Source organism: Acomys minous, assembly GCF_964271855.1.
Source record: "Acomys minous genome assembly, chromosome: 8".
Taxonomy (NCBI): domain Eukaryota; kingdom Metazoa; phylum Chordata; class Mammalia; order Rodentia; family Muridae; genus Acomys; species Acomys minous.
In genome coordinates this window covers 32,863,617-32,879,074 of record NC_140489.1, presented here as the reverse complement: position 1 = coordinate 32,879,074, position 15,458 = coordinate 32,863,617, and the positions used below count along the sequence as shown (strand labels likewise).

General features: G+C 49.0%; 1 protein-coding gene across 1 annotated transcript; it reads left to right on the top strand.

The window, feature by feature from the left end:
- Positions 1 to 384: 384 nt before the first annotated feature.
- On the top strand, positions 385 to 2,526 carry VRTN (vertebrae development associated; the record flags this gene model as incomplete). The annotated part of the gene is made up of 1 exon (XM_084791470.1): positions 385 to 2,526. The coding sequence occupies one exon, from the start codon at positions 385 to 387 to the stop codon at positions 2,524 to 2,526; it is 2,142 nt and encodes a 713-aa protein (XP_084647596.1).
- Between the last annotated feature and the right edge of the window lie 12,932 nt (positions 2,527 to 15,458).

Below are 15,458 nucleotides of genomic sequence, written 5' to 3'. Positions count from 1 at the left end.
CCAGTTCCAGAGACCATGCTTTTCTTCAGAACCACTGAGTGACTAAGGAAAGCCCAGGCAGCCATGGCTGTTACCTCCTCTGGGGAAACAGTAAAGGACTCTAGGACAGTGGTTCTCAACTTTCCTAACGCTGCCAAATTTTAATACAGTTCCTCATGTTGTGGTGATCCCATAACCATAAATTTTTTTCTTGCTACTTCATAACTGTAGTCTTGCTATTGTTATGAATAGTGATATGAAAAATCTGATATACAGAATATCTAATAATGGACCCTTACTAATGGGTCGCGACCCACAGGTTGAGAACCCTTGCTCTAGGGCGGAGCCACCGGAGTTCACTCTCCTTTGTTTTGACCTCCGACCCTCTCTCCTTGCCCTGTCAGGATGACTTCGCGGGATCAGCTGGTGCAGCAGGTGCTGCGGGATCTGCAAGAGGCAGTGGAATCTGAGGGCCTGGAAGGTCTCCTCAGTGCCGCCCTGGAGGCCAAGCAGGTCCTATCTTCCTTCACCCTCCCCATCTGCCAGAAGGGTGGCCGTGGGCCCCAGGTGCTAGAGGTGGACTCTGTGGCCCTCAGCCTGTACCCAGAGGATGCTCCTCGGAACATGCTGCCTATGGTGTGCAAGGGCGAGGGTAGTTTGTTGTTTGAAGCAGCCAGCATGTTGCTGTGGGGGCACACCGGTCTCAGCCTGGAGCTGCGTGCCCGCACTGTGGTGGAGATGCTACTGCACAGGCGCTATTATCTCCAGGGGATGATCGACTCCAAGGTGATGCTGCAGGCTGTGCGCTACTCCCTGTGCTCTGAGGAGTCCCCCGAGATGACCAGCCTGTCTTCTGCCACGCTGGAGGCCATCTTTGACGCCGACGTCAAGGCTACGTGCTTCCCTAGCAGCTTCTCCAATGTGTGGCACTTGTACGCCCTGGCCTCCATCCTTCAGCGCAATATCTACTCCATCTACCCCATGCGCAACGTCAAGATCCGACCCTATTTTAACCGTGTTATCAGGCCTCGCCGCTGCACCCACGTGACCTCCATGCTGCACATCATGTGGGCTGGCCAGCCCCTCACTAGCCACCTCTTCCGTCACCAGTATTTTGCCCCCGTGGTTGGGCTGGAGGAGGTGGAGGCTGATGGTACCGCTAGCCTCGGTCCTGCTCTTCCAAGTGTCGGTACTCTCCTACCACCAACCAAAACCTTGGAACTGCTCAACCGGGAACCCGGCCTGAGCTACTCCCACCTCTGTGACCGCTCCAGCATCACCAAGAGCACCTTCTACCGCTGGCGGCGGCAGACCCAGGAGCACCGGCAGAAGGTAGCCACCCGCTTCTCCGCCAAGCACTTTCTGCAGGACAGCTTCTACCGCGGCGGCCTTGTGCCGTTACAGCAGTTCCTGCAGAGATTCCCTGAGATCTCCCGTTCTACTTACTATTCCTGGAAGCATGAGCTGCTGGGTTCTGGTACCTACTCGGCTCTGGTCCCAGCTGCTCCACTCAGGGAGGCACTGGCTATGCCAGAGGTGGAGAGGCGGCCAGGGAAGAAGGCTGCAGAGGGGCTGGGGTGCTCCCCACTGGCAGCGTCATCGTCAAGCCCTAGTATAATCTTAATGCAGCGTGCCAAGTCGTACCTGGAGCACTGCATCTCCCTGAACAAAGTGGTACCCTATCGCTGCTTCAAATGCAAGTTCCCTGGCATCTCGAGGTCCACCTACTACAACTGGAGGCGGAAGGCCCTCAAGAGGAGCCCCAGTTTCAAGGTGGCCCCAGCCGTGGCAACCACTGATTCTCCCCAGCCGTCAGATGCTGGGGAAGGGGCCCTGCTCTCTTTGAAGAGTGATGTGGGAGAGGAGGAGACCAGGAAGGCAGTAGGTGGAGGTCCTCCTACTTCCCAGGGGCTTATATCCCCAAGGATGCCCTTGTCCCGTTGGCAGAGGCGACTACGCAGGGCAGCGCGCAAGCAGGTGCTAAGTGGGCACCTGCCCTTCTGCCGCTTCCGCCTCCGGTACCCTAGCCTGTCACCCTCCACTTTTTGGGTCTGGAAAAGTCTTTCCCGGGGATGGCCCAGGGTACAGGGCCCGTCTTCGGGTAAAAGGAGGCAGGAGCCAGAGGATCGGCAGAAGCCAGATGAACGGCAGGATACGGAAGCTGTTGTAAAGGGAACAGCTGTGAGGGTCCCTCCAGTGAAAACACTGCCAGCGGTCGCTTCTACAGAAGATGCCCAAGGAGGACCTTCCAGAGAAGGGGTCATTCAAGAGGTAGCTATGGCCCAGGGCCAACCCCACAGTGGATCCCTGCCAAGCCAGGCTGTGGCGGTGGCAGCGGGTGGCAGCGATGGGCAGGTGTTGATGATGGACATGCTCACCAGCACCAAGTTCAAGGCCCAAGCCAAGCTGTTCCTGCAGAAGCGCTTCCAGTCTAAGACTTTCCCCTCCTACAAGGAGTTCCAAGCTCTCTTCCCCCTCACTGCCCGCTCTACTTACTACATGTGGAAGCGGGCACTCTACGAAGGCCTCACGCTGGTTGATGGCTGATGGGGATATGGCGGCGAGCATGGGAAGAAGGGGCACCTGAGTTGTCCCCTGACTTGGATGCTCTTTTGCTCTGTCTCCCCTTAATTTCTAGGCTCAGGGTAGAGAGAGGCGGAAATCAGCCGCTTGCTCTGGTGAAAGCTTCAGGAGTGCCAACTGTCTCTTCGGTTGTTGACTGGCCATATGTTTTTTTATTGTGTTTAGTTTTTTGTTTTTTGTTTTTGTTTTTTTTCGTGAAGGAGGGCTGGCAGGACCCTCTTGCCGGTGTTAGAGCTCTATATGTGGGCCGGGGCTGCCTTCAGCGTTGCCTGGGCTGTTATCTCCTGTCAAGCAGAATATACGTCCTTTTTCCCCCCCAGGGCTGTGTCCTTTTTTTTTTTTTTTTCTCAAAGATGTCTTCCAAAGGAACAATGGGGATTGACTGTGAGACAGATGTGTGGCTTTCTGGTTCATGCCCTCAGTGGAGAAGGACAAAACTACACAGGACAAGGCATGGTGACCTCTGCACCGGGAAGACTCTAGGCACTGGAGACTCCAAAGAGTCCTGCTCTGGCATCTGGGCGTCTCTGCAGGTCTCTGCTAGCCTGGCTGCCTGTTGGGAGCCTGCCTTTCTGCTGAGTCTCCTCAAATGCTCAGCCACATCGTTGGCAAGGAGCCACAAGGTTACGAGGCTGGTGGGAGACTTAATTTTCATTGCCCAACAGCGAAAGTTGGAAAACCAAAGAAATAAAGTGATGTCTTGCCTACAACACCGCCTGTGGCCTCTGAGATTTGTTTGGCTAACATGTGACTGTCCGTTCCCAGGCTCCCAAAAGGGCTTAAGGGGGCTTAGGAGACTATTTCTGTCTTCTGATAGTACATGCGTAGGACCAGGCTTACCTGGTGGAACGCTAGCTATTAGGAGCTGGATAGAAGTGACAATTGGGCCACTAAAACTCTTCCTCCACATACTAGGTATGCCCGGCAGGCTCAGCCCAGCTGCAGATAAGGGCTTTTGTCTATTGAGATGACTCATCAATGGGGAAGAGACTCCCTTAGGTCTGTTCTCCTGCCGTGGTTTCCTGTTATTTTTGTCCATCTCCTTGGCAAGTCCTGGGGACTCTGTGGTGCGTGTGTGTGTGTGTGTGTGTGTGTGTGTGTGTGTGTGTGTGTGTGTGTGTAATCCAGGGCCCAGTGCATACTGGTCAGATCACTGAGGAAGATCCCCGACCCTCTTTTACTTTAATTCCAAGTTGTATCCGAAGTCTTCCCTCCGTTATGCTGCCCACTTCTCCTTCCCACTCCCATTTGTTCCCATCTCCAGAGAGAGTTCGATGAAACTGGGGTCCTGTCACTCTTCCTGCTCTAAGAAGTGCCTGTGGCTTCCTTTTACTCAGGAATTCCTTCCTTAAGAAGGGCGGTAGCTGGTGGTGGTGGTGGTGGTGGTGGTGGAGGCTGCACGCCTTTAATCCCGAGAGGCAGGCGGACCTTTTGTGAGTTGAAGGCCAGTTGAGCTGCCTATGTGAAGTGGTCCCCTCACTTCACTCTCCCCTCTTTTCACCGTGCTTACCTTGTCCACTGTGTTCCAGCCACACTGGCTGCCTGAGTGTACACGCTCCTTTCTACAATGGGAGTTCACAGACTTGTTACCTTGATCTAAAATGCTCTTTCTCAGCACTTGGGAGGCAGAGGCAGGTGGATCGCTGTGAGTTCCAGGCCTACAGAACAGGTTCCAGGACAGCCAAGGCTACACAGAGAAACCCTGCCTCGAAAAACCAAATAAATAAAAAAACCAAAAAAAAAATGTTCTTTCTCCCTCCCTCTTCTTTGTTTCTTCCTCTATTACCTCCCTTCTCTTTCTCTTTTCCTTTTAAAGTTAATTAATTTTAGATGAGGTCTCACTGTGCAACCCTGGCTGGCCTGGAACACTCTGTAGACCAGCTTGATTCTGAACTCACAGAGATCTGCTAGCTTCTGCCTCCTGGGTGCTGGATTAAAGTTATACATCACCAGTTTTGGCTTTCCTGTCAGTTTTAAGGCGGGGTGGGTGGTGGTTAGTATGTGGCCCATGCTGACCGTGAACCCCAGATCTGAGTGCTGGGATTACAGGCGTGCACCCCGACAGCCAATTGCAATGGTTTCCCTGTCACTTTATGTAGCAGACTTTGTGTCTCTGAGTCACTACTACATCACCCCTTTGAATCTTCTCGTAGGTTCTTGTTTCTCTTTGTTGCTTTCTTTGGTTGTCCCTTTTAGAATACTGGCTGTAGGAAAAGCTCCCGGCCCCACTTTTGCTTACAACACTGAATGCCACAGATGGCAGATTAATTCTAGGCACTCAGTAGGTGCTGCTAATGTTTGTTGAAAAGAGAAAGAATGTGAGACCTGGTTTTTAAACATTTCTCACAAGCCAATGCCTCTCCCCCCCCACCTCTCCTCCCATCCAGCCCCCCAGCCCCCCAGCCCCACCTTAACAGCCACCCATAACCTACCAGCAGCAGCTAATACTGTATTCTTTTTTTATACCGACTCTGCCTCCACCCGATCTATCGCTTCTTCCTGACAAGGTCCAGAGTGATTTTACCTGAATCTGTTTCACGGTTGGCGCTCCCATTGCCCTCAGCACAAATTCCAAACTAGTGAGTAAGGCCCGCCCAGTCCAGGCCCCATCTGCCACTGAGCTTATTTCTCACACCCATCACCCAGACTGCCTTCCTTCCAATCCTGTATGCTTCTCCCTCTTCCCATAGGGGCCCTCTTTTTTTATGATTGTTGTTTTTATGCCCTGGACTGAGCTCTGGGATCTTCACAATACGGGAAATAGACCAGGGGATTTTAATCTAACTAGCAGTGGCGACCTCTAGCCAGCAGGTGGCAGTCCAGTGCAATAAGACTTCCACTGGGCGCACCAGCTGGGTTCCAGTTCCTTTCCATTTTGGCCATGAATAGACTCAGGGTCCCTCCTAAGAACATGTGACTGCAACTCTACATTTTCTTGCATACACTCAGCACCAGAGCAGGCCCTCCCAGGCTTGTAGCAGCTCAGTAGATAACAACTTGGCCAGTATGGATGATGCCATGTGTTCAAGTTTTGGTATTGCAAAACCAAAACACATCTATGGACTGCTGCCTGGAGGATGGAAAGGGGGCGGGGCTTGTTAGGGATGTGGATTCCAGGGTCCCGCCCAGGTTTACCAATTTCCACCTTAGACATTTGTGTGCCTTTCTTTTCCCATTTGAAGGCAGATCACGGCTGTACCCATGGTACAGTAAGCACCCATCTTCCCATAGTAGGAGTTAGGTGAGTGAGTGTTGGGGGATGGGGAGAGTGTGGTTCTGCTTGAGGAGTGGAGGGTGAGCTAAACATAATATGCTGGAGCAGGTGCTTGCTCAAGGTTTCTGTCCAGTAAAGCCTACCCTGGTCCTGAGGTGGAAAGAAAGTTTCATCCAAGACTGTTGAGGAGCCTTAACCTGCAGCAGAAATTTTAGCTTCTGTGAGAAAAAAAAAATTCAAATAATGTGTCAGTTTGTTAATGTTCCGAAGAGATCTTTCCTTTATAACCTGCCTAGAAAGGCAAAGGCACCTAAGGGACTCTGTGGACCAGGCTGGCCTCCAACTCACAGAGATCAGCCTGCTTCTGCCTCCTGAGTCCTGCGATAAAGGCATGTGCCACCAGCTTCGTGCTGGTTTTGAGGTTGACATTTATTTTTTAAGATTTATTTACTGACTTCACATATTTAAGTGCTCTATCTGCAGGTCACCTGCCCACCAGCAGAGGGCATCAGATCCCAGTACGGAAGGTTGTAGCCACCATATGGTTGCTGGGAGTTGAACTCAGGACCTCTTGTAGAGCAGACAGAGCTCTTAACTGCTGAGCCGTCTCTCTTTTGGTGCCACTTTCCACCCTGGATACCTGGGGGGGGGGGGGGGGAGAAAATCCAGTGCAATGAGATGTAAATCAAGGAGGGAAACATGTGAGTTTACTTTTAGCTCCTCTATCAACATTCTGTGTGGCTCTAAAGGAAAGTTTTATGGATTTAAGTTTATTATTTTATATGTTTGCTCAGCCACTGCTCTTAACTGTTGAGCCATCTCTCCAGCTACCTAGAGACATTATTTTAAATATAAAAGTTTCTTTCTAGAGGGCTTGGTATGGTGGTGATATCCTCCTTTAATCCTAGCACTGGAGAGGCAGAGGCAGGTGGATTGGAATCTAAGGTGAGGCTTTCAAGTGGATCTCTGAGTTGTAAGCCAGCCAGAGCTATGGAATGAGACCATGTCTAAAAAAAACCTAAAAACTTACAAGCCGGGGGTGGTGGCGCATGCCTTTAATCCCAGCACTCAGGAGGCAGAGGCAGGCGGATTGCTGTGAGTTCGAGGACAGCCTGGTCTACAAAATGAGGCCAGGGCTACACAGAGAGATACTGTCTCGAACAAACAAACAAACAAAACAAACAAGGAAAAAAAAACCCTATCATATTCGATGGCTCAGTAAAGGGCGCTTGTGGTGAATCCTGAGGGCCTGTTTAATCCCTGGGACCCAAATGATGGAGAGAACTGACTCCTACAAGTTGTCCTCTGGTCTCCACATGCACGCTGTGGTACGTACCAATCAATAACTAAGTAAATGTAATGTAAAATAAATAAAAGCCACGCTAAAGAAACACTAGTTTTGAGGGGGGGCTGGAGAGATGCCTCAGAGGTTAAGAGTACTGGCTTAGTCTTCCAGAGGTCCTGAGTTCAATTCCCAGCAACCACATGGTGGCTCACAACCATCTATAATGAGATCTGGTGCCCTCTTCTAGCCTGCAGGTGTTACATGCAGGCAGAACACTATATGTATAATAAATAAAAAATTTTAAAAAGGAGCAAGGAGCTAGCAAAACCAATGAACATAAAAATAAAATTATAAAAAAAAATAAACAGTTTTCCCTTTTAGGTCTACATTTCCCACTGTTTTTTTGTTTGTTTGTTTGTTTATTTGTTTTTTAATTGAGACTGTTTTGGCTATTGTGGCACCTGATTTAATTGCTCAAATGTTTCTTGAGAATGAGCTGGATGTGGTGCTATATGTCTGTAATGTTAATCAGTCTATGGGAGGCTGAGGAGGAGGCCAGCCTGGGCTACATAGACAAGGATATTCCATCTAAAAACAACAAAAGCCACTTGTGGTGCACACTTTTAAGCCCAGCACTCAGGAGGCAGAGGCAGTCAGATCTCTGAGTTCGAGGACAGCTAGGGCTTGATACACAGAGAAACTCTGTCTCTAAAATAACAACAACAAATCCAACAAACATACAAACAAAAATCAAAACCAAGAAAGCCTCTCGCTGGGGTTTAGCACTCGTGTGCCCCTGGATTAATTGCCCTCAGGTCCTGACTTCCCAATTACCCCTCAGTAGGTGCTCCAACCCCATCAGCACTACTCTGGGTTCATGCTCCCAGTCCCCACTAACTCACTCTTTGGGTAACCTGCTTTCTATAGTGTCCGTCCAGCTATCAGTTGAGCTGGCCAGAGGCTAAATTAACCTAGCACATTCTCAGCCAGAAGCAGTGGCTATAATCCCAGCACTCAGGGAGGCAGGGGCAGGCAGATCTTTGTGAGTTCAAGGTCAAGCTTAGTCTATGAAGTGAGTCCAGGACAGCCAAGGCTACACAGAAAAACCCAATTTAAGGGAGAAAAAAAACCCCAAACCCCAAAACCTAGCATGTTCTTTCTTACTTCTTCATTCCGTCAGGCCTGTGGGAACACCACAGGCTTTGCAAGACTGGGTATTGCTGGCCTGTGACCACAGAGAATCCTTCATTTATTCCAACTCTGCCCTTTCCACTGAGCAAAGCTCGCACACCAGGTCACACCTGTGGCCACTGGCCAGCCTGCCAAGTCCTATCATCTGTGGCTGAGGTACAGGCCCAGTCTATCTGCAGAGGGAGCTGGTAGATATAATACATTCTCACCCAGGGACCTCTGATTAGCCACATGGTAAGGAGAGTCACTTGGCTTCAACTACTCCAAGGCTTCTCTGTAGGTGGCCAGGCCGCTGTGGTTGGCTTGTCACAAAGGTTTCTAGATGACACCGCAAAGTGGGTGGGCTCACCAGGAAGCAGGAGCTGGCTTTGCAGGGCCTCTGGGCTCATCCTTGATGATCTGACCTGTAGTTGCTTAGGGGACAGTGGCGGGTGTGTGTGTGGGGGTGTCCAGTGCTGGAGGGTGCTTGCCTAGTTCATGCAAAGCGCTGAGCTTGATTCCTCCTCAAAAGACTTCAGTTTGCTGAGTACCCGGGAGGCTGCTAACCTGAGAGACAATTCTGGTAGAGCAGTCAAGTTAGCAAGGCTTAGCACATGCAGAGAGAGGAGGCTGCTGCAGCCCTGTGTGCTGTCTGCCTCAGTTCTCATAGGAGCCTTCTTCCCAGCGGCTGACATCTGGGCTACCTATAGGGTGTCTCTAGCAGGTGCCTAAGTGTTCCCATGGCAGTTTACCTCATGGAAGAGGAGGAGTGTAGCTTTTAGGGAAATACATAGCAGCAGAAATTAGGTTTAACGGTGTGAGAAAAAAAATTCCACGGAAGATGACTTTGAAAATAGCATGAAATCCGCTTAACTCTGGCAGTGCCTCTGTGCTGAGCAGACAGTGCTGGGGGGTGGCACCGAAGTCAGCCAGGAAGACACTCAGCAGGAGATGCTCACTCAGAAAGTAATCGCTTTCTGCCTGGGGTGACCACTGGGATGGCCACAGAGGGTGGAAAGGCCACACGCTGAGATCCTCTGCAGTGCCTCACCCGTGGTATTGGGATAGGGGCTGAAGGAGGAAGAGCCAAACTAGGAATGGGTGACTTTAGGTTCCCTTCTCATAACCACAACCACCCCAGACCCCCACCCCCAACCCCAGGCCAGCCTGGCTCAGAGCAGAGCCTCTGCCCTCTGTGGCTTGTGAATATTGACAGCAGTATCCACGGCAGGTGCTGTGGTTTTGCACTGATCTTCAGAGCTCAGTTCTCTGAAGGCAGGAAGCAGGCTGCTATCTGTGAATTAGTGGATGTGTCATTCATTCCATATCTATGGCTGCTGCCTTCATTAGGGCTTTATTGCTGCGAAGAGACACCACGACCACGGCAACTCCTATAAAGGAGAAGAACATTTGATTGGAGTCTAGAGGTTTAGTCCGTTGTCATCATGGCAGGAAGCATGGAGGCGTGCAGGCAGACATGGCGCTGGAGAGGTAGTCGAGAGCTCGCCTGTAACCCAGCACTCAGGGAGGCAGAGGCAGGCAGCTTGCTGTGAGTTTGAGGCCAGCCTGGTCTACAAAGCGAGGCTAGGGCAGCCAAGGCTACACAGAGAAACACTGTCCAAAAAAACCAAAAAACAAAACAAAGCAAAAATCTACATCTGGATCCTACACAGGCAGGAAGAGCCAGTGAGACAATGGCCTGGCTTGAGCATCTGAGATCTGGAAGCCTGTCCCCTCCTCCCCCACTTCCTCCAACAAGGCCACACCTCCTAATAGGTGTTAGGACACTGGGGTGTAGCTCAGATGGTGGAGTGCTTGCTTGCCTAGCATGCCCCAAAGCCTGGGCTTCATCTTCAGTTCTGTATAAATTATAGAAATGTGACGCTGCACTCTCCTACAGCTCCAGCACCCAGGACTCAGGGAACAGAGGCAGGAGGATCAGAAATTCAAGGTCATTTTCAGCTACATGGCAAGTTTGAGTGGAGGCCAGCCTGGGATATATGAGGGAGGCCCTGTCTCAAAAACAGGGTCAGTGAAATGGCTCAGTGGGGTTTGTTTGTTTTTTGTTTTTTCATAGAAGGTCTCACTATGTAGACCTGGCTGGCCTGGAATTTGCTATGTAGGCCACCTTGGCCTCAAACTCTCAGAGATCCTCCTGCCTCGGCCTCCCAAATGCTGGGATTAAAGGTGTGATTCGCCACTGCCCAGCAGTAGTGCTCTTAACCACTGAGCCATCGCTCCAGCCCTGGCCATGATGCATTCATACCATAGAAATTGGCAGACTTGGGCTTGGAGAGATGGCTCAGTGGTTAAGAGCACTGTCTGCTCTTCCAGAAGCCCTGAGTTCAATTCCCAGCAACTACAGACAGGGTGCCTCACAACCGTCCCTGGTGTGATCTGGTGCCCTCTTCTGGCTAGTAGGTATACATGCAAATAGATGACTTACATACCTAAAATAAACAACTTAAAAAAAAAAAAGAAAAAAAAATAAAGAAAGTGGCAAACTTTACAAACCAGTCAGATATGGAGGCATCCCTTCATTTTTACACAGCTGTTTGTCAATCTTTTCAGGCAAAGCCATGTTACCCACCCAGGCTGCAGATAGAAAATAAATAAAATCTTTAAAAAAAAAAAAGATTTTATTTATTTATTTAATGTGTATGAGTGCTTTATCTGCATGTATACTTGCATGGCTGAAGAGGACATCAGATCACATTATAGATGGTTGTGAATCACCATGTGGTTGCTGGGAATTGAACTCAGGACCTCTAGAAGAGCAGGCAGCACTCTTAACCACTGAGCCATCTCTCCAGCCCCATATCTTTTGGTTTTTTGAGACAACGTTTCTCTGTGTAGCTCTGTCTGTCCTGGAACTCACTCTGTAAACCAGACTGGCCTTGAACTCACAGATCTGCCTGCCTCCGTTTGACCTAGAGCAAGGGCCTTGAAGGATTGAGCCACCATTCTAGTTTCAAAAACAGTGTCTTTTTTTAAAAAAAAGATTTGTTTTTAATTCTTATTTGTATAAGAATTTTTGTGTATGGGGTGAGGCATAGAGGCCAAGCATTGGATCCCCTGGAGCTAGAGTTCCAGGTCACCCATCTGACATTGGTGCTGGAATCAAACTCAGGTCCTCTGGAAGGGAAGAAGATGTTCACCTCTGAGCCATCTCTCTCTCCAGCCCTTCCTGTAAGACTATGTCCTACTTCCCGGAGCCCAATGAGACACGAGAGTCCAGTCCAATGCAAACGGCAAGGGGTGCTTTATTGATCCGTCGTGACAGGGTCTACCAAGCTCTATTGAGCTGGAGACCCCGAATAAGCAAAGCTTGGATCTTTTATGCCCTTACAGAAGCAGAATTGGCAGTTAAGTAGAGTTGTTGGACCATGATTGGTTCTTAAGAATGCCCTTTAAGGGATGGAGAGATGTGGCTCAGCAGTTAAGAGCACTGGCTGCTCTTCCAAAGGTCCTGAGTTCAATTCCCCGCAACCACATGGTGGCTCAAACCATCTATAATGAGATCTGGTGCCTTCAAAAAAAAAAAAAAAAAAAAAAAAGAATGCCCTTTAAAATGATTGGTTACTAGTTATTTTATCCCCGAGGGGGCAAGAGCTCAGCTTGGGACATCATGTGCTGTCAGGTGTTCAGGACAGGTATGAGGCTGTGGTTTTTCTTGGAAAGTATAGAACAGCCCTGAGGCCATCTTGGAAGGTACTGAGTGGCCAGGATTGAAAAACAACTTTTCTGGTCTCTCAATAAGCCTGGAGTCCATTGTTTCAGTTAGGCTGGCTGAGCAGGGAGTCCTGAGGATCTGCTCTACCCTCGCTCGTCCGTCCTCCCCGCCAGCTCGTCCTCCCTGCCAGCACTAGTGACAGGGGCGCACCAACACAGCTGGTGTTTTACATGGGTCCTAGAGAGTCAGACTCTGGTTCTATGTTTGCATAGCAAGCACTTTACCAACTTAGCCATTCCCAGCTTGCATGAAGCATATTTATGCAAAAAAAAAAAAGAAATATTGTTACGGGTCTGGAAAGATGTCTCTCAGTGGTTAAGAGCACTGACTGCTTTTCCAGAGGATCCAGGTTCAATTCCCAGCACGCACATGGCAGCTCTCAACTGTCTGTAACTCCAAGATCTGACACCCTCACACAGACATACATGTAAGCTCGTAAAATAAAAATAAATAAATAAATTATTTTTAAAAAGTGTTATCTCATTACAATGAAAACACACACACACACACACACACACACACACACACACACACACACACAGAGAGAGAGAGAGAGAGAGAGAGAGAGAGAGAGAGAGGAATAATTGATAATAATTCAGCATTCACGGACTATTGTTTCTGGTCTCACTGTCTTCTCCCTCTGGGAAGTGTGGTTAGCCCTCTGTGGGCGCTGGGAGGAAGGCAGGGACCGTGCCTCCCACTAGCTCCATTTCCATCTTTGGTTGCTTGAGAGGCACTGGCGACCCTGAGCTTGACCACTCTGAGCGGCTTTCCTAAAAATGGTGTAGAGAGTTGACAGGCTGCCCGCATCTCATAGGTAGGCAGATGTAATCACCAGGGCGCTTTCAAACTTGGTGTTGTCCAGGTGAACTGTACACCAATTAAAATCACAGTCTGCATGGCCTCGTTAACATGTCCTGTGGTTCTTACCTTCTAAATATAGGCTCTGTCCTTTCATTTCAACCCCTCATTAGACTGTAATGTACTTTCAACTAATTTTCCCCACATACCTACTGGATGGTCCTTCTCTCTCCCCTCCCTTCCTCCCTCCCTCCTTCCCTTCTTCCCTCCCTCCTTCCCTCCCATCCTCTGTCCCTTCCTATGCCCCTCCTTGTTTCCTCCCATAACTAGGTCTTCATTAATCCTGGGTGATGAACACGCTAATGCTAGGCAAGTACTCTACCTTCAGTACCCAGCCCTCTCCCAATATAGCCCCTTTAAATAAAAAAAAAAAAATTAAAACTTTTAGATTTATTTATTTGTATGTGCATGGGTATTTGGCCTGCATTTATGTCTGCGCACCATGTACTTGCAGTTTTTCAGAGGCCAGAGAGAGTGTCAGCCTCTCGGGAACTGGAGTTACAGAGAGTTGTGAGCTGCTGCCATGTGGGTGCTGGGACTGAACCTGGGTCCTCTGCCAGAGCAACAAGTGATCTTAACCACTGAGCCATCTCTTCAGCCTCCTGTGTAGAATTCTTGCCAGAGATTTATGTCTTCAATTTAATCTTGAGAAAACACCAGACAAGCTGAGCACGGCGGCACACACCTTTAGTCCCAGCACTTTGGGAGGCAGAGGCCAGCATGGTCTACAAAGGGAGTTCCAGGATAGCCAGGGCCACACAGAGAATAACCTGTCCTGAAATAACAAAAACAAAACAAAACAAAACAAAAAGCCAAATGGGGCAATAAATAAATAAATAAATAAAGAAAGAAAGAAAGAAAGAAAGAAAAAAGAAAAGAGAACATCAGACAAGCTCAGATTGAGAGACTTCCATGCATTATAACTGACCAGCATTATTCACAAGTGGCCCCAGCCCTTAGGCAGCAGAGAGACAGGCTGATCTCTGTGTGTTTGAGGCCAGCCTGGTCTACCCAGTGAGACTTTATCTCAAAAAACAACACAAAACTGTCAAGGTCATCTAAAACAAAACTGAGAAACTGTCACAGGTTAGAGAGGACTAAAGAGGGGCTGGAGAGATGGCTCAGAGGTTAAGAACACTGGCTGCCCTTCTGGAGGACCCAGGTTCAATTCCCAGCACCCACATGGCAGCTCACAACTGCCTGTAAGTCCAGTTCCAGGGGATCAGACACCTTCACACAGACATACATGCAGGCAAAACATGAATGCATGCACATACATACATACATACATACATACATACATACATACATACTGGGACTAAAGAGACTTGACAGCTTGGAGTGGTATGGACCCTGGATTCAGTGCAAACTAGAAAAAAGACCGGAAGAAACCTGGTGAAATATGGTAAAGTCTCTGTTGGGTGTCTCCGAGCATCCTTACCTGCTGCAGGGCGTGGCTGGTATACCTGGTCCTCTACCCCAAACTTTCCAGCCCAGGGGCAGGGGTTTTCCTTCCCCTTCTCTCTATAATCCAGATATTTTGATCCCCCCACACACACACACATACTCTCCTCTTTCTTTTTGCATCTTTCTTCCTCTTCTCTCTCTCTCTCTCTCTCTCAGCACCTTTTTCCCCCCACCTTGCCCCTTCCCCTGCATGGTGGCCGAGAGCTGCTCCTAATAAACCTGAATGAATACACTTACTTTAACGTGTCTTGCATTAACTCTTATCGTCACCTTTCAATCGTGGTTGTCAGTGCCATAGTCTAGTTAATAGGACCTTGTTGTTATTTCCCTGTTATGACCATTTTTTTGCCACACCTCAGCGAGTCATTAACACTAGGAGAAATTAGATAAAGGGCATATGGGAATTCTGTGTACTATTTTTTACACTGGTTTTCTAGGCTTAAAAGTACTTAAAAACAAAAAGCTAAAAAGAAAATATGGGCGGGGGGGGGGGCGGGAAGGGGGGAGGCTGGAAAGATGGTTCAGTGTTTAACAGCGTGTCCTGTTCTTTCAGAGGACCTGAGTCTGGGTCCCAGCACCCAGGTAGGACAGATCACAACCACCTGTAACTCCAGTTCAAGGGGATCTGATACACTTTTCTGTTCTCCAAGGGCACCAGACACATAGCTGATACATATACATGCATGCATGCAGGGCAACACTCATACATATAAAATAAAGATAAGTAAATACTTTAAAAAGAAAAAGAAGCCAGGCGTGGTGGTGCACACCTTTAATCCCAGCACTCGGGAGGCAGAGGCAGGTGGATCGCTGTGAGTTCGAGGCCAGCCTGGTCTACAAAGCAAGTCTAAGACAGCCAAGGCTACATACACAGAGAAACTCTGTCACAAAAAACCAACAAAAAACAAAAAACAAAACAAAACAAAAACCCCAAAAAACAAAAAACAACAACAACAAAACAAAAAAAAAAAAAAAAAGGAAGGGGGTTAGCATTGCAGGGTTTGCCAAGAATGCCAAAGCTATAGGTAGAGAGACCTCAGCACAGGAAAATAAGAAGTGTGAGGTTATACATATCTTTAGCAATGCTGGTGGCAGACTCCTGTAATCCCAGAACTTGGGAGGCAGAGGCAGGAGGATCAGGAATTCAAGGCCATCCTAGGGTACAT